Source organism: Pelmatolapia mariae, linkage group LG10_11, assembly GCF_036321145.2.
Source record: "Pelmatolapia mariae isolate MD_Pm_ZW linkage group LG10_11, Pm_UMD_F_2, whole genome shotgun sequence".
NCBI lineage: Eukaryota > Metazoa > Chordata > Actinopteri > Cichliformes > Cichlidae > Pelmatolapia > Pelmatolapia mariae.
The window spans coordinates 17,122,292-17,142,000 of record NC_086236.1 but is presented as its reverse complement, the minus strand read 5'-3'; the positions used below and the strand labels follow the sequence as shown (position 1 = coordinate 17,142,000).

The window sequence follows — 19,709 nt, the reverse complement described above, 5'->3', positions numbered from 1 at the left end:
ATGAATATACAATGTAATACACTATATGAAAGGGAAATTACTGAAAAATCAGGAACTCACAAAGTGCAAATAACTGACAGGGAGGTAGAAAAGAAAAGTTAAATTTAATTCTACAAACAAAAATGCTGTATTTTTTTCCCTGTCCTGTAAGAAAATAACCAGAATTTCTTTTAAATTCATGTCAGAATTCATACACAGCACGGCCGAGTCTGAATATGGTCACGCCAGTAAAGCCATTATCACTGAACTGAACCCACAAAATGCACGATGAAAGCAATCCTTACTACTAAACATCACAGGATCATAATGTGATTGAAGGCCTCTTATTAAAAACTATCAAAGAAGATTTTCTGTAAACAGACATGGTTTCAGTGATTTTTAGACCTGACTGCTGCTCAGCCTCATTTAAATGTAAGCATTTAGACAAACACAAATCCACAGTCAGTCTTCCATTCATTGTAAACAGAGCAGCTCTAGGCTGTGCCTTGCTATGACTTCATGGATTAGAGTCATGCTTCTCTTGTTTTAGCTGTGGAAAGGAGATAGCGATGCTCACGTATTAGCAGTAAAGCCAAACGCCATTGGATGAGCACGCAAGAACCCTCAAATTGAATTGTGTGCCATTTTAAGAGGTGTCATTGCACAGAATTATCAACTTTTGACCAAAAGCGGAGTGCATCTAAATGTGATGTGCCACTCCTAAAATTTCTAATTAATGAGATTTAGTTCAGACTAGTCTGCCTCATTCCTCGCATTTAATTGGAAGCCACTTACGGGTAGCTTCAAGATCAGTGTCGCTTCTAATAAAAATTTCTAATTATGTTTTTGGAGGTGTGGGAAGCCTATAGGGCATAACATTACCAGAAGGGAAGTGGCGCAGATAGAAAACGTGGGAGACTGAGAGCTGATGAGTGGAAAAAGTCAGGCAGAGCCATTCAAGCTACATGTCACTTACAAAGCTGCACTGAGGGATGTTTTTTTTTCGGGGGAGGGCGGGGACCAAGGCCACAGAAGAAGGTGTAAAGAAAGTAGTGAGGAGTGGACTGGATAGAAGTGACAAGGGTTATTAAGAAAAGGTAAAGTCAGGATGAGGGTTGAAAGGTGAGAAATCCCTCTTTTTCTTGTTTTTCTTATTTTTCCCCTCTTCTTATCCTCTGTCCTGTCCTCTTTTCTGTCTTCTTAGCTGTCTGCCCTGCGTACCACCTACCGTTTCTGTAATTGACTTTAAGGCTTTAAAGAAGCTTGTCTCTCGTGCACTCTGAGGCTGCGACTTTGGTTATAATAATGGAATTCAAATCATTAGCTTATAGTTTGAAGGAATCTAATTTGACATTCTACCTGTTTTCCTCCATGTAAGTGCGTGACTGTTTGCGCACGCGTGTGTGTGTGTGTGCGCGCGCGCGCAGATGCAAGCATACAAGCTATTTCTAATTAATGTAGCAATGTGTGTGTTGGGGTTTGGGGACAAGCATTAAAGTTGGCATGTGCAGCCACGTCAATTATGTGAAGTAGATTTTCACTTGGTTGCCCTTCCACATACAAATTTTAATTGCATTTAGGTGCCAGAAGGTGACACAGGGATTTGGTGTGATAAGAATGAAAACTATTTTCAGAGCTGTGTGTGTGTGTGTGTGTGTGTGTGTGTGTGTGTGTGTGTGTGTGTGTGTGTGTGTGTGTGTGTGTGTGTGTGTGTGTGTGTTAATGTTTCTGAATCTTTAGGTAAGTGTGCACACATATTTTTGCATTGTGTTGTGTGTCTGTTTTTATGTGCAGCGTTAGTCATGCTACTCTTCCAGGCGCTCCTCAGTGTGCTTAAGGTTAAGACTTTGCCCCAAGGCTTTTGTGTACACACTGGAATACTGAGGGAGAGAATAAAACATGAAGGGAGAACCGGAAAGATGATGACAAATGCAGTGGGATTTATTTAGAGTGGTCTAGTTTTGTGGGAATCACTATGGTTCAGATCGCGATGACCTCTATCCGCTCATTGTCTGTAGCATCTGCCAACATTAGGAGTCCTCAACAACCCCGTGCTCTCAAAAAGCATCCTGTTTTCTTTTCTCCTGTTACGTCCACCCTTCTACCACCTTCCCCACTCATCGCCTTCCCACCTCTCCAGCCTTCCAGCGCTCCAATCTGCCCAAGTCTGCAAAACGTGATGAGGCAGGCGGAAAATGGGAGTGGAGTGTTGAGGGGGAGAGCGCTGTTGCTAACGGGAGGAATTCTCCTAATTAAAAAAAAAAAAAGCCTTACTAAGTGTTCAAGAGGGGTTCTTGCCGTGTGGCATGAGTACTGGGTAGATGGATGGGTGGACAGATTATGAGGCTGTGAGTCAGTGTTAGCTAGAGGGGGAAAAAGTGTCAAAGAGCTCTAAGTCTGACTGGCAGTATCTGTAGAGGTCATGAGGACAGAGGACATCATCAACCCTCTCATGAGCGACGCTGTGAACACAACGGCCTTTTCACATTCCATGCTCTTACTAAACACTTTACAGCGAGTGTGGGCTGTATAACGAAGGAACAGCATTGCTCTGTCAGCGTGTGTGTGTGTGTGTGTGTGTGTGTGTGTGTGTGTGTGTGCGCGTGCGCGCGCACGACTTTGGCCAGCATCCTAGAAAGAGTCTTTGATAGACTCATTTAGGCCAACATTAGTAATGAGTCTGGCCCAGCTCTAGCTTGTAGTTGTTGTTTAGAATGCATTTTAAAGCATTTCATTTTAAATTCTGGCTTCAATTCCAACATCTTGTTTAAGACCTGTTCTCCTGATAGAAGAAATACCCTCTGGTGAATCGAGGAAAATAAATTTTTCTGTGGTTTTTCCAAGCATGTGCAGGTATATCACATTCATCACCCCGTGCTTAACCGCGTGTATGTTTGCATGCAGGCACGTCCACGTGCGTGCCTTTTCCCAACGAGATGCAGTTCCTGTGCTGTGTGCATTCTTTATATTTATATTTATGGAAATCAAATGCCGAGCGTCTCCACAGGATGAGAGAATAGCCTTTTCCCCCCATAGAATTAGCATTTCTTTCCTTTTTAGCTGTTGATTTTACCAGTGTGAGTTCTGCCGCCTAAGGAGCTAATATCTGTTTAAATTACAGCAATATCGCTGCATTTTAATTTGATGCTGTTTGACTGTGTACACTTTAATTTAAATTCCTAACAGAAAGAAGTTCAGCTCATTGTATGTGTATTGCAAATGCACAAGTTTGGGTCTTTGCATATAACCTTGCACCGCAGCCGTGTGTATATGTCAGCGTGCTTGTGCGCGTGCATACATTAGCACATTAGCACTATTTCAAAACTAGAGAGGAAGAGAGAGAGAGATCCATCTCATCTTGCATTTATTATGCAAAGAATTCTCAAACTCCCTCTGCTCTCTTTTTAAACTGTTCCAAGATTGTTTGGAAGTCAAATAGAGATGTGTAAACAGCATGCATCTACCAGCTGGGCCAACTTGTTGGCAACAGTTTTACAGTTGATGCCAAATTTGATCTGAGTTTATTTTTATTTTATTTAATATTTCTCTTTCACCCTCTTTAAAACTGTCCACTCTGAAAGGCCCACTTTTATTCCTCTCGATCTCACATTTCTTTTGGATTTTATCGTTTAATTTCATCACTTTTAAGTCATGATTTTAAAAGTAAGGCAGCTTAAATTACAAGAAAATACCAAAAGAATACTTACAATATTTAGATGAAAACAACACATCCACTGAGGGTTATTCACCTGGAGTGCTGATGAATGTTTCTTTTGAATGTGCCGCTCAATGTAAAAGAAAAGTTTTAAAACATTCCTAAGTTCTAAGCAGCCTAATTCAATAGAAAAGTTGTAATGTCTAAACTAAAGGTTGTCTGTCTTTGTAAATATACTAATGCAGCTTCTTAAGCTAAGAGGTCCTCGGTTATCCGTTGCAAGTGAATGAATTGAGAAGTCAAACCTTCATTTTGCTGTGTCACTTTTCTGTGCACGGGTTTGGACACATCACATATTTTGAAGTGAAAAGAAGTAAACAGAGCTCCTGCAGCAAACTTCAAATTAATACGCTAATATTAGTGCACTCCTTTTTTCTTTAGCAATTTAAAAATCACAAACAGTAAAAGTGATTGTGCATCAGTGCTGCTTTATAGAAGCCAACTTCTTTTTAGCTTCACTCTCTTGATTGACTGTGTGATATTTGCATACAGATTTTGGTATTTGTTGAATTATTCCACTCCTGTGTTCTGTTGTTTTTTGTTTGTTTGTTTGTCGTTTTTTTTTAAATGCTGCTCCTTTTTTTATTGAAAGATTACATGTTCAGTTCCCAAATGAGGTAGCAGTCCATATTTCCTACTGATAACTTGTTTTGTGTAAGTCTTGTTTACGCATCAACACTGCACAAGGGAAAGGTGCACCACCTCTTCTCTGTCAGCTAAACCTTCCTCAAGCTCTTTTGCAGTGATATGGGAGGTTTTTTTGTCTTTTGTGGTTCAGTTTTAGATCTTTTGTCAGCTGCCTTAAAGCAGCCCGCAGTTGTTAATTGCTACCACAAAATGTAAGGAATTATAGAATGACAAAGCACTGGAAATGTCATCAGCTGTCAGTTTGTAATGATTATTGTTGACCTGTCTTGTAAGTCCTGTTGAGTCAGGACTATTTTTATAACTTTATGAAAGAACAGTGCATTTATATTTACAATTATTTGTTCAGACTTTTGTTTCAAACTTTTTTACAGATGTTTTTTTTTTCAGTGTTCATACGCATACCTTTAACTTTAATCTTGGCTCAAGAGTCTACAAGATGGTGTAACAGTTTTATTCAACTCTAGAACTCCAAAAAAAAGCAATCAGATGGCTTTGCTCTGAAAGCTTGAATGAAAGGAGGCAAATATGAGCCAGCTACAAGGACGGCTACAGTTAATTTCTTGTTTTAACATCTGCCAGCTCTGCAAACATTCAAAGGAGAAAGCTGCCAGTTAAACAAGAAAACTAAATGATCCATAACACTGGCACTGACTATTATTCTGCCATGAGTTCCTTTCTCCTGCAGCTGTATGCTGCCAATTTGCCATATTTTTACTGACACCGACTTAAATTATGCTTTTGAGGACTGGTGTTAATTAGCTGGTGAGACAATGCTAGATTGTCTCCCGGGTTCCAGCAGGAATAGTTTGACTGTTGCAAAAATTGCACATTAAATGCAAAGTTCTTAAAACAAGTCTCGGATGATTTGGTTGACTTGCCACATTCATATTTAATATGGAAGAGTAATAGATTGAAAAATATAATAGACAAAATGCAATTAAACTGCTGCTGGTTAGCACAGCACCTACAGATTAACTGCAGTTTCCGAGACAATCCGATTGCAGCAATATGATTTGGTGCTTATAGCAATCAAGCTCAACCCCTGTAATAGGATAAATATGTTTTTGTGTTCCATTTTCAGGCACAGTATTTCAGCTGCGTGGCGACAGTGCTGTACATTCGTAAGGAGAATTGTCTGTACCAAGCCTGTCCATCTGCAGACTGCAACAAGAAGGTCATCGATCAGCAGAACGGGCTGTACCGCTGCGAAAAGTGTAACAAAGAGTTCCCCAACTTCAAATACAGACTCTTACTTTCTGTAAGTGTGCACAGTGCACATCAGTAGTGGTTGTTATACATACTGTGATGAGAATTATTGTAACCTACATGAATATGCGTGACCACACATACACATATAAATAATCTCTCGCCCACTCATCATCTCAGCCTGTTCCTCTCTCTCAGGCCAACTTAGCTGACTTCGGGGATAACCAGTGGGTGACGTGCTTCCAGGAGACAGCTGAGGCCCTGTTGGGTCACAGCGCAGAAACTCTCGGACATCTCAGAGACACAGTAAGACACATAGGCGGACAAGAAAATTGCCTTTGCAATTTTGCCAGAAGGTCTAACTGTAAAAGACTACTTCCTGTGCTTCCTGATGTTGTATTTCCCTTGTTTTTTGTTTCTAAGGATGAAGCTGCCTTCGATGAAGTCTTCCAGAAAGCCAACTTCACAACTCACATCTTTAAAAACAGAGTCAAGCTAGAGACCTACAACGTAAGTGGCTAAAAACAGCTGTGCAATATAAAGTGGTACAGTGCAATACAATTTAGTAGCAGAGCAGAATTTACTGGTGCACACTAGTGCTCATCATTGTCCTACAAGCATTCTTTCAGTGATCCTGGAGGAATATTCAACCCTGATTGGCTGGTGTCACAAACAGCTGTATTATCACTATATTCAACAAATACACCAGCAGGCATCTTATTTCCCCAATACAGCAATAATGGTTCTGTAAAAAAATAGGCTTTCAAAATACACAAAAGGTTTGCACATAAGTCACATTGTTGTAAAAGTCAGTAAATGGTTTCATTCGGGGTCAATTTCATTTCAATTTCATAAAAAGCAGCTACAATACACAGATGTTAAGGGTTTGTGTGAGCTGTTTCTTTTATATGACAGCGACCAATTACAATTATGTAATTGTTATGGGAAATTGCAACATTTGCTGCTTATCAACTCCACAGCCACACATGAGTCTTTTTGTTAGATCCCAGCGCTCCCTCACAGGTCTCATACTAATCAGGAGGCCTTTGGTTTGAATCCAAACCCCTCCAGTCCGCATGTCGAAGTGTCTTTGGTGCTTCGATACTTGTATAAAGCCTAATTGTTAAAAAATGATATAAGGAAAAGCTTGTAGTTTTAGCAACGGAAGGTATTTACTGATCAGCAGGATCCTTAAGGATGAAATTAAAAGAGGCGATATGAAGTGTTAGCGCTGACATAAACCTCAATTTAACCAGCTGTGTTAACTGAGGCTTCATTTACTCAAGCATAATTGGCACTTTTCTTAATGAACTCAATTAGAAATGAACAAATTGTAAAGATATGTAAAGAGATTTCTTCTTAGATTAAGGGAACATGCATTATTTTTGTCAATAATAACCTATTGCAGTGCATTAATGAATGATCTGCATGCCATTCATGAGTTTGTTAAAGCACTCATCATCAGATATTGTCTTCCAGTCGGTTGCACTGCAGACCCAAGCATGTAAAGCTACATATGCAGTATAATCACGACATGCTGTCAGTCAAATAACATGAATCCGAACTCATTTCAATTAGTATAAGAGTGACAGGGGAGTTGTTTTATAGCCGGTGCACTTTGGATAACAGAAAACAAATACAGCTGTGAATTCATTTCTCTTAATTAGTTGCTAATTAGCATTTAGCTATTGTCTTTCTAAGCCTAATTAGCGTAATTATTCAGAGACTAATTTGCTGCTAGGGGCACATACCGAGAGTCTGAGTGGAATGATTGAGATGTAGGATGAGCTCTGAATGGTCTGTGTCCTGACCTCGAGAAAATCTACAAGGAAAACTATGCAGAGTTCATAAACCATAAAGCGAGGAAAGTCTAACTTCACCAACAGTAACATTTATTTCATTAAAGAGTGATCTTTATGTAGAAAGCGGAAGAAACTGTTTACGCTAAATGTCAGCATATCACTTCTACTTGCCAGCCTGAAGTTAGAGGAGCAAATGCTGGAGGCTGCAGTTTCCATTATATTGAACAACGCTTTGGTCAGAACAAATGGCATTTTGATGATTTTGCTTTTCTTACAGCCTTACCACCGGTGGGGCTTAAAATGCCGTCCTCAGGGCTGCATTACAGAAGGAGTCATAGTTTTTCAAAACAAACACTACTTCACTTTGGGAGTATGAACATTTTGTGTAAATTATCCGCTGAGAACCATCAACGTCCAAAGGAAATTTCAAGGTAATCTGGGCTCAAATTGTGAGACAGAGAAAAGGGGAGTCATCGCAGTTCAGAGGGCCCTGGCTGGCAGCAAATGGAAATGAAAAATTGAAAACATGTCAACAGTGTTTTAGACACAGTTTAAATGATCTGCTGAACAACTAAGCAGCTTTCAGAACAGCTAACTGAGCAATCAGGGGGGTTTTTTCCACCCTGAACGCAAATGCAGGCACAGTAAGCGCTTGTCATTACAGGCTCTATTTTGCCATGCATGTCTGTGTTTGAGGCAGAGACTGATACAGATTTATTCATGTAATTCAGTGCTCTGGTTATTCAGTTAATTCAACAATATTAAAAATAAATGAATTACAGTTTGCACTTAATAAAAAGAAAATCATTGATCACCTGTTAATTATGCATCAAAGGTGATACTGTGGGGAGACATAGAGCATTTTCACAACATGTTTTTTCAAGACCACAAATGCATCAAAATCAAGTTTTTTTTTACTTTTTAGGTAAATACTTATTTTTCTATTGCAGGATGTGTCAGGAAGAGTTCAAGATAAATAGCACTTTTTTGATCGTTTCAGTTTTCAACAAAGTAGATATAATGAGCTCAGAATAGAAACGTGTTCTACATAAGGCTTATCACTGTATTCAGACATTTTTTCCGGCTGCATTTGGCACACCCTGCGCTTCAAAAACACGAGCTGTTCACTTTGTCTTTCTACCGAAGCCTTCGTTCTTACACACTTGTGTGACACAAGGCAAAAAGTCCTACCGCATTGTTTTCACAAAAATAGAACAACGCAATGAAATGTCGGAACGTAATAAGATTAATGAAGTTGTAAAGTGTGTGCTTTGTCACTTGTCATAACAGAGACACGCAGAGAGAGAACGACCTGGCTTAGGATCATATTTTAAGGTTTGTCTTATTTTTAGGAACAGAAGCGAGATGACAAACTACCAGGTTTTTGACTTAACAAGCACAATGCGCTCACAAGTTTTTTTTGTTCAGTCATCAACTCTACCAGTGTACACTGTTGCTCATTTCATTCATCAGTCACTCTTCCTATTTAGACCATTATCCTTTTTAGACAAGGTTATGATAAATTATTTTCTTTCTCTCACAAAGGTAATTCATATTATATAATCACCAATTTTAGGAAAATACTATTTTAAAAAAAGGGCCCGGCCAGTAAAAGCATATATATTGGCCAATAAATGAGAATCTAGAAGTAAAAAGGAGACCCTTAAAACCATCTTATGAGTCTTGGCAGTACTTAGTTTGACCACCAGGGGGCAGTCCTGAAGAATGTAAGCATGTAAATAAATAGCTACACATAAGAGATCTTAGCTAAATCTGTTTATTTCGTGTGGAAGAAAAAAATGTTTGATATGTTTTAATATCAGATTTCTTAAGCATATAAGTCACCCTAACATTATCAACCTCTGAAGGCCTATAATTTGTGTAGTTGTGTCTACTTTTTCTAGAGATTTGAGGAAATTGAAGGTAACGTTTCAAAGAACCTTAAGTTCATCGTGTTCTTCAATCAGTTCTTGAACAACGGGCAGTGTGGCATAGCCCGTTTTTCCTGATGGGGGAAATCACTGAGTTGTACCTGGTCTATAGCAGTGTTATGGACCCATGTGGGATGATCAGAGCATTCGCCAGAGCATCACACTCACCAAAAGCAAACACCAGCACTGACATTATTTCCCAAAGTAAACAGCACACGTGGGATTTAAAGGAAAACCGGACTCATCAGACCAGATGACCTCCTTTCAGTTTGTTTAAGGCCTCTTTTGTTGCGTGATGATGGGTAAGGTTAGTTTTAGGGCTGTGGCAGCTGTCACGATGTGGCCAAAGAGCTCTGATTTTCAAATCCAGCAAACTGACTCTTTAATCCCAGGACCGTAATGTATATGTTTTTGTAAGTAAACAAATATTATTCACACATAAGCATTCCAGTTGCTAACTTATGTATATATAAGTTTTTTTCTGATTAATGAGAATTACAGAGAAGCCACAATAATTGTTTAAATATGGTGATGACGGTGCTGAAGAGCATCAGTCTCTTTTAGCCCTGCTTTAAAGGTGACAGCTGTGTGAAGAATGATAATTGAGAGTTTAAGAATGAAGGTCAGACTCCCTCTATCCCCCTTCTCACCTGGCAAATCTCTACATGAAGCAGACGTGATTGACATTTTGTTTTTTTTAAAAATTGCAGAAATTGCTTAAGGCAACTTGACATACCCCTCTGTTGGGGGGTGTAGTCTCTGAAAGCTTTGGAGTTTGCCAGGTTTTTCAAATTTGGTATTTAACAAATATTATATTAACAATAGATTACTTTGCTCAAGTGAGCTCTGAAAGCAGAAAGTACAAGAAGCAAAGCAGTAGCTGATAAAATTGGCCTGCTTTTATACTTTACGACAGGTATAAAAGTGGGAGACTCTTATACAGATGTTGTGATGATAAATGTGCATTTATCATCACAACATCTGGTCTATATTCACAACCAGGTAAACAAATTTACAAATCCTTCAGACGATGAAAAAGTCCAACACAGCTGGCAACAGACGTAAATAAAAATGTAAATGCTGAATTTAAATAAAGTTCTGTCTTAACTGTCTGCCGTGTTTCGTTAAGGTGGTGCCTTACAAAGGCAGGAGCATGTGCAGTGAATCAGAAACTAGTGCTCCAGAATTGAGTGCAGTAGAGGCTCATCTTCCTCTCCTACACACAATTCACAACATGGTGAATTGGATTTACGGAGCACTAAAGAGCGCTGTTTACACATAATCTTTTAATTTGCATTTGTTTAAAAGACAATCCAAAGAAATGTGTATCTGATTTCGAACCAGTACTCAGATGTGATAATTGAGTTCAAATCTTAGTCTTTGAATCTGTTCCAGGCTGGCTGATTATTCATCTTAAATATGTGTTGCTGTATTAGTGCACATATATCTGTGCTTGTGTGAGAGTCCAAGTGCATCAGTCTGAAGTGAATACATTGATTGTGTCTCATTGAATCTATTAGTGTCATAGGGGATCTGTTTTTCTTGCCTTGTTTTAACAGACAGACCATTCAGAGCCAAGTACACTCTTAACACAGACACTTTACATCATCAACTAAACGTATTCTTTGCTAACATTCACGCCACATTACACTCAGACCTTTTTGCTGTCCTTGAGTGTGGAAAAAGGTTTCAGAAAATTCTCATGATGGCATTTATCATCTTGATGGCAAATATAAAAATCACTAAGAGCTCCCATGATACATATATATATATATATATATATATACACATATATGTATATATATATACATAGAGAGAGAGATTGAGAGAGATTGTTTCCAAGGAGCCAGACTTTCTAGAAACTTGTGTTCCTGGGCAATAGTTTTCCAGTGTTTTCTCGCAAATAGGCCAAAATAGTCCTTTTGACCCAAACGTCCTACAGTGGAATTTAACAGAACGTGGTTGGTGACCTTGTCAGAGGCTTAATTCACCTTTAAGGTGGCACTTTCAGACAAGTTTTAAGAATCCTTTATCAAGGTTGCCTTGCATATACATTTTACTGGATATATGGAAAAAAATGGTAGTAGGATTTATCCTATTCATTTCAGTTGCATAAAACCTATTGTGTGAATGTGGTAAGATATTTCAGTCTTGACCTAAGTGCTGGATTGTTAAACAGACAGTGCTATCTGTCCCGTATAATGAATAATATTACAAATAATATTTATCTGCAGGTAGTTTTGGGTTATTTCTTTGCACAGTATAGTGCAGCATCTTATTAATTCTCTTTGAAGATGTGGCATCAGTAAGTGTAAACGTTTATTGGCTAGTTGTGCGCTGTACTTTTGCATGTGTGTGTGTTTTGTTTTTTTCTTTTTGTCTGCACATCCAGAAGTGCTGGTATTTATTCCTTCAGGGAAGAACCCCACTTCAGCGCACCGCCTGAAATTGAGTTAGAGAACAGGGGTGAATGTTTGGCTACAAAGTAATTGTTTTCTCCAGATGCGATTGCAGTATTAGTCTGCGCATATTAAATTACCAAGCCTTCTTCCTCTCAGTACCCTACCATTTGGAAAACTATTATTTTTAAATAAGTTGTCACCTTTTGTCAAGTGGAACCACACACACACACACATATTGTTTAATTTGCCTGAGGTAGATGCAAATTGAAAATACAAGTAGAAGTGTGGAATCACGCATATGATAATGAACAAATGTTCAACCCTTGATGCTGGTTATCCTAAGTGAATTGCTAATTGTCTCTGGATTAATCCCTTTAATAATTGTCACTGATTATGATGGAAAAGAGCTTTTGACTTTATGCTTTCACTGGAAATCATGCCATTGTTTGATGGTACAGAATCTGACTTACTGATGGTGATTCTTACTGCAAACAGTTGAGACAGCTTACATCTGCGTACACAATTATCGATCTCAATTGTTCTTGTGTTTGTGAAAGTACAAGCACGCATTCACACCGATGGGTAATTTAGAATCTCCAGTTAACCTAACCAGCATGTCTTTGATCTGTGGGAGGAGGAAACCCACGCAGGCACACAGAGAACATGCAAACTTCACACAGAAGCTGGCCTGTGGATCCAGGAAGCCTCAAGCTACGAGGCACTAAACACTGTAGCACTGTATAATATGGCAGATTAGAATATGTTTTTATTGATATCATTTTTATTAATATGAAGGGAACAGGTGGAACATCCTTCTTTTTGCTTACTTTTGTAAATGGCATGGAAAGTGTCACCTTTCCTGCTCTGCTTCCCGCCTTGGGGCCACGTAGGATCACTTTATAATCACACAGTCCATTAGGTTTGAGTAATCACACGAGTTTTTGCTAAATATTGCTGAAGTCTGTGATCGTGCAGTAGCCAGTGTTTGTGTTCTTGTTTATGTTGGAAGCCTTTTATTTTTTATTTTTTTAGTCTTGCGACAGTCAGGACTCAGTCTGACTTGCTGAATTTTCACCGTTTGAGGTGAAATGCTTAAATTCATCATCAGAGGTGTCTGGTTCCCAAAGAGAGTGCTTTGATGACAAGATTCGCTTACATCATGGGGGGAAAAAAGCCGCTCTCGTTTTCTTACATTTGTGAGATTTTCCAACATATCAAAACAGAAGAAGCAGGCAATGCAAATTAAAATCAACATATTAAATACCATGTAAATTATGCAGCTCAACTCGACATGACTAACGACATCATGGCTCACACTTGCCAAAGGATTTGAAATTAGACCATACAATAAAATCTAGTGGCCTTGCGGCTTTTTGCATAGATTTTGAGAAGAAGGTTGTTGGTACAAGTCTGAGCTGACAGCAAAGCTCTGTTAGTAGCAGGAAGTTTCAGTCCTAAAGCAGACTTTCCACCGGTTGAGTCTTAATTGGTTCAGTAGATTAATGATTATGTGCAGTCTTGAATCGTGCTGATAACAGAGGTTAAAGTTGTTGTTTCTTTACCCGATGCTGTGCACTGAACTCAAACTCTCTGTTTCCTCCACAGGATGAGAGTCGAGTAAAGGTAACTGTAATGGAAGTCCAGCCGGTCGACCACAGAGAATACAGCCGGAGACTCCTGCAAAACATCTACAAATTGGCTAGATGAATTTAGTCCCACCTATTCAAATGTCTGTCTGATCATTAAACGCATCTTTCGCCATTCTGCGACCAGTGTCCGACTTTTTCCCACCTGTGAGATAACAGCATATCAGGCTGAGACAGGAGAGGGGGCGGCCAGTGATTCATCTAAATGGCAGCCAAACAAAAGACTGATATTTAGCGGATGACTTCCTTCACAGAGCGGAGGGAAAAAAGGAAAAAAGATCTGATGGAAGTGACTTCCAGCTTTATTTTAATGGCAATTTAACTTTGTGTTTTCAGTTTAAAGAATTTTTAGCGTGTCCTGCTTACATTTTCACGTCTTACGCATCATGTAAATACTATGATCGTAGTGTTTTCTTTTTTCTTCATCACCGTGACTTATTTCTTCAGTTTTGTACTGGTGATGCTCAGTGTTAGTTGAGTAAGACGTAGATGAGTCACATTTATTTAATCTTTGTTTTTTTTTTTTGTTTTTTTCTTCAAACAGTCTTGGAAAAAATGTGTGGGGGATGCACGTGTTTAAGCTGCATTCACAGCGTGCGCCTTGTTCTTAAAAGATACCTTGGGTGTGTGTGTGTGTGTGTGTGTGCGCACGTTTGTGTTTGGTTTCCTTTTGTGCTTCCAAGAAATGTCAGACAAGAAAAAAACAGGCATTAAAAGGACATTAAAATAGAAAGTGTTTTTGTCTTTATCTGTGTTGTCTTAACAGGTAGGCTTACAAAACGGAAAATTGCATTTGCTGTGAGATCAGAAAATATTATATTTTAAGAGATATTAAACACCTGGATTTCTTTCTGAAATATTGTAAGGTTTTCACCTCACAGGATAAGGTGACCTGAGGCAGCTGGCGTGCTTTGTAAATAATCAAATTGAAAGCTAAAAGTTTTAGGAAGGAGACGTAAAAACCAATCAAATATACATGAAAATAAATGTTTTCTTTTGCTTCTCAGCAGTCAACTGAGCTAAAGGCTGACGGACATTTTTCTGTGGCGTTTTATCTCAAGAACCAAAAAGGGCACTGGAAATATTATATTTATATTAAATACATATAAATATATAAAATATTTTGCCTCACAGTTTAGGAAAAGTACTCTCATACTGTTTCTGGCGTGGCCATGAGACAGGTGGGTTAATGCAGTGATTAAAAGTCACACTCGGTTCACTGATAAATCAGGCATTTCAGTTTGAAATTACTTTCGAATTAAATGTCTCTATCAATATTAGGGCGTCCTTTTTGCTCACTGAGTATGCATTAAGTCACTAGAAACCAAGGGAAGTGCTTCAGTGGCATTCCTCCAGTAAGGTGTGGCTCAAGGCCATGACACTGATTTTTGTTGGCAGCAAGCTGCCTGCTCCCTCCTCTCCCAAGCACCAGCAGTAACATCTCCTGCCTGCTGCCTGCCATGTGTGGAGATTTGGGAGATTATAATGCACACAGTAATCTTTTTATCCATGTGTCAACTCTTGCCCAACTTATTCCATTATCTCTGTATGAGTTTTTTGTTGTTTTTGTTCAGCGCTCTGATGCGTCACTCTCTAATAATCACTCTCTAAAGACATAAAAATTAGACAGCGTACATTGAATGTAGTGACATTTACTAACACAGAAAGCATTTTAAAGCCAAAGTGTTAAGGGAATTATGTGAGTGATTAAAGGTTGACTTTGAGTCATACTACTTTTTTAACAAACATAAATAGTCCCCTACTGGCCAAACCACTTACAGCAGAAGTGACTCCAGCTTTTGAGGTTCACTTTACTCCCAAACTCCCAGGTCAAATCAAATCAAGACTTCTTTTAAAAAAAAATGTATTTTATTATTTACTAGATTAAGTCGGTGGAGTAAGTGTACCTCTCTGTTCTGCTCAGTAAATCTAAAAAGGAGTCCATGAGATCAGAAAGTCATTTCCAACTTAAAGCCTTGCTGGTGATTGAGACTTAAGATGGAGACATGTCAATCTGCAGCCTTAGCCAGCCCCAAGGCATTGTGGGACAGAGGAGGACACAGTGAAGAGATTAGGAGAATTTTTATTATCCTTTGAGAACTTTATCTGAATGTGACGTGCGACGAAGTAGTGAACTGAATTGCCAGTGAGGCTGGCATATCTTCTTTGTGGGAATGTGGGAGTTTCAGTCCGGTGAATACACAGTCTGTCTCTCTATCTGCGCGAGGTGTGTGAGGCAACAAGGACAGCAAATGGAAATGAGCTGCGGTTATCACAGAGGTCAAAGTCCTGATCACAGTCAGTCTGTCCGCAGGCCATCCTGTCTGTGCGGATATGTGTGTGAAGTGGGGAGGGAAGGTGGGGTGTTAGAATGCAAGAGGGGAATATTTCATGTGCATCTACATATTCTACATCACATGCTTGTCTATAATACTGTACTTGTGGCATTTGAAAAAAGCTATTCATTCAGCTGTTGTGGGCTAAACTTTTCTCATTATTAGTGTTCGTTGTTACGATCTGAAGATCTTTGGTATGAGCCACAGATGTCATTGAAAAACAATTCCTTATTTCTGCAGCTTCACTGTTCACTTTAGTTTTTCTTCAAATCATAACATACAGTTTTTCATCTCAATGAACTTTACAAACAGAGGTCAACACCTTACAGTACCAAGAGAGAAAGCCGGCAGTTCATCCTTGAGGAGTAAAGCTCTCTTTGTACTAAAAGGAAACCTCCAAGACAACCAGATTCAGGATAAGCAGCTGTCAGCCTTGAATGGCTGGATAGAAAGGACAGCAAAGAGAGAATATATTAGGATCTGGGAGACACCTGGAACAGCTTTCAATACAAAAGGTGTCAAACTGCTTGGCATACTGATGATGACCATAATAACAAATATACTTATTGGTTTAATAGCAGTAATCTTACTATCTCCATCTGCGTGTTTGTTTGTGTCTTTGTCCTCCAACTCCTTCTAAACCACCAGGAGCTGAGCACACATGTACAATTCAGAGTCCTTGAATAAGTCAGAGGGGGGGTTCCCAATTTGGGGTCATAATGTGGGTCATGTAGCCTTCAAATAGTTCTTCCAACTGCTTAAAGGGCAGTTGAAATGTGTGCTAATAACATACAGACTTGTTTTTTAACTTCCTATATTTTAAAAATGAATCTCAGAATGTGCTGCTATATCTCTATGGCGCACTTAGTGTATGACGCTTACTTTGGGATCTATTGTGAGGCTCCATGAGCGGCCATTGCTGTGAAAAACACGCAACTCTTTCATTCAATGACTTTGGTACAACTTAGACCCTTGAAAATCCTCCACTTAATGAGATAATATGATGTCACCATGTTGCCTTGCAACCAAATAGCAATGGGCTAAAATGACAATATTTAGCATCTAGGCACCTGTAACACCTTATAAAAACACCCTATCCTTTTAATTTCACAACAACAGAATCTCATTTATATCCACAAAATTAGTATTACACATGATCTATTATGACGCTATCACGTTGCCTGGCAACAGGATAAAATGACTTGGTTTTAGCCTTTATGCACCTCTACCACCTCATGAAGTCATCCTGCCATTTTAATTTCACAACAGTAATATCTCATTTATATCCATTAAAGTTGAATTACACATGCCTAGCAACCACCTAGCAACAGGCTGAAATGACCCATTTTAAGCATATAAACATCCACCACTCCTTTTTTTTATTTTTTATTTGTTTTTACTTTTCTAAGTATGATTAAGAACAGTTTGCCAAAAGCATAAACAGGCCAAACAATACTGTAGCATGGACTACTGAAAATAATGGGGATTAAGCACGACAACAAACACTGAGCAGGCTCGTGGGTCTGAAATTGGAAGTGGACAGCTCTTGAGCTATAGATACCTGCTGAGAGGAACATCTAGCTAGCTAGAAAAAAAGAACAACTAATTTCACGAAGACGAACACATCAATATCACATCACTGATACCTGTAAACCTGTGGCTTCCAACCCATGATTACTATGTAGAGATAACTAAATGACAATTAAACAATTACAGGAGTTCTGTTTACATGGACCACACCCACCTATTATTTTGATTTCACCTTACACACCTCTGGATGTTCATGACTGTATTTATCTGTACTGTTGTGACTCTATTATATAGACAAATCTGTCCACAGTACTCAAAGCCTCCTTTGTGTTGGCATGCTGTAGGCATCTCCTAGATGACAATTTTCCAAAACACACACACACACACACACACACACACACACACACACACACACACACACACACACACACACACACACACACACAGACTCACAAGGTGAAAAAATACCAGCTATGTTATCATGTCTTGTAAAAACAAGTCAACCAAAGCTCTGTGTGCAGTCTGTGCGAGTGTATGTGTTAAACTCAAGGCACAGTTTCTCGTCATTTTAATAAGACAGACAGAATGACAGCAGCAATTACCAGCCGCAGTAAATGAAAGCGTGTTGGCTTAGTTTTCTCCTTATGAATCTGAGTGTGCGTGTATACACACATAGACACATGCAGAGATAGACAGGACTCCAATTTTGGAAAAACAAAACAAAACAACAACAACAGCAACAAAAGCAGCCCTGGAATTTGCTGTCAAGTAGCCACAATTTGATACAGTAAATGTGAAATGACACAACATGTTTGTTAGTCCGACATCCTTAAAGAAAACTCAGAATTCCCCCTGTCTTCTTCAGGTTCATCTGATGCCTAAAGGAAAACTCATTGGGATTTGTGTGACAAGATTATCAAATATTGTTGGATTCATGAAATTCACAGTAGTAAAGGTTTAATAGTTGAACCTTGATGTGGCTAGATCATGCAACATGATTGTCATTCATTCTGCAGCAGTCTGTCTTCCAATATAAGAACAGGAACTGGAATGAAGCCCTCTAATCTGATCAGTTCAAGTATATTGTGCTTTAATTTGCTTACAACCCATCATTCAATAATGCACCTCTAACTGTGTTTGCTCCAGCCTCCTTCTCCTCCTTTGTTTCCCTTTTCTGTAGAGAGACATGTTTACCTATTTGTCTGAGTTGCAGAACAAGTGTTTAACAAATTATTTTTTATTACTGGGCTGAATACCAAATATTGTACGAGTAACCCTTTACAATGAAGTACATCAAAAACTTGCATAATTAGTGAAACAAAAGAACAACCTCTAAAATCAGCTAATTAACTGGGACCAGTCGACAGTTTTTGACAGTGTGAAAGCTGAATAAAGTAGCAGGGATGAATTCTGTTGTGTACAGAGATATTTTTTGCTTCAGTCAAGGACAAATGTGCATTACAGACAGACGGTGATGCAAAACATTCCAGGAAAGTAACCTAAGAACTTATTAAGGCAAATAATGGACTGTTCTTAAATGTTTGAGGAAGTCTCCTGACCTTAACCTAACAGAACATGATTTTTACTGACTGAAGGCAGTGGGAGCTGTAGACAAGCACAAGCAGCAGGAAAGTCCTGGTAAAGTAAATACTGTTCAAAAGTCCTGAGACACCCCTCATTTTTAAAAATATTTTTGCTAGGATAAAGGGAAAAAGAGTCAAGGTTTTTATGACCATCTTTATTCTTCAACACAGCCTGAGCTCCATTGTAATATAGACTTCAGGAATAATTCTCCAAGCTTCATGAATGAAGTGTCAAAGCTCTTCTTTGGATATTGGCTGCTTTTTGTTTTGTTCTCTGTCCTGATGATCCAAGCATTCTTCAGTGTTGATGTCTGGGCTCTGGGGAAGCCAATCCATGACTCACAGTGTTTGACTATGTCTTTTTCTACCTAGGTACATTTGCACTGCATTGCTTGTGTGTCTGGGATCATTGTCATGATGAAAAAAGAAGCTGCTGCCAATCAGATGCTTTCCAGATGGTACTGCGTGATGTTTCAAAACCTGTTAGTACTTTTATGTGTTCATCACTCCATCAGTTTTGACACTGTGTCTCCAGCACTGTGTCTTGTAGATGGCTGTAGACACTCACTGTTGTACCGGTCTCCTGACTTCTTTACAGTTCTTGAGTAATTTGGTATACCTCAGATGCTCTCATTGTTACCCTTCCTTAAGAATTTCTTGTTCAAAGTCACCCTTGAACTGAGGTCATTTATTATGAGGGCTCAGTGAAGAGTAGCTGGAGCACCAGAAGGGTCAGATCGCTCTATAGGAGCCACATTTTGTCCCTAATAATGGGGCATTTGCCAAACAGTTAATGCAACAACTTTATTAATCTCCTTGAATGAAAATGGAAACGCTGCTCATCAATCACATCTTGACCGTTTGGTTTAAAATTCATTGTAGTGGTGTACAGAGGCAACGTTAGGAAAAAACAAAACAAACAAAAAAATGT

The 19,709-nt window shown here is 38.9% G+C and overlaps 1 protein-coding gene across 1 annotated transcript in view; it reads left to right on the top strand.

The window, feature by feature from the left end:
- The window catches only part of LOC134637612 (replication protein A 70 kDa DNA-binding subunit-like), a 43,401-nt gene extending 29,345 nt beyond the window's left edge, over window positions 1–14,056 (top strand). Inside the window, exons 14-17 of the mRNA XM_063488068.1 lie at window positions 5,424–5,600; window positions 5,747–5,854; window positions 5,972–6,058; window positions 13,289–14,056. Of these exons, the coding sequence (XP_063344138.1) occupies window positions 5,424–5,600; window positions 5,747–5,854; window positions 5,972–6,058; window positions 13,289–13,390 (474 nt within the window). The 3' untranslated portion in view covers window positions 13,391–14,056. The remainder of the gene's footprint in view (window positions 1–5,423; window positions 5,601–5,746; window positions 5,855–5,971; window positions 6,059–13,288) is intronic.
- The last annotated feature ends 5,653 nt before the right edge of the window (window positions 14,057–19,709 follow it).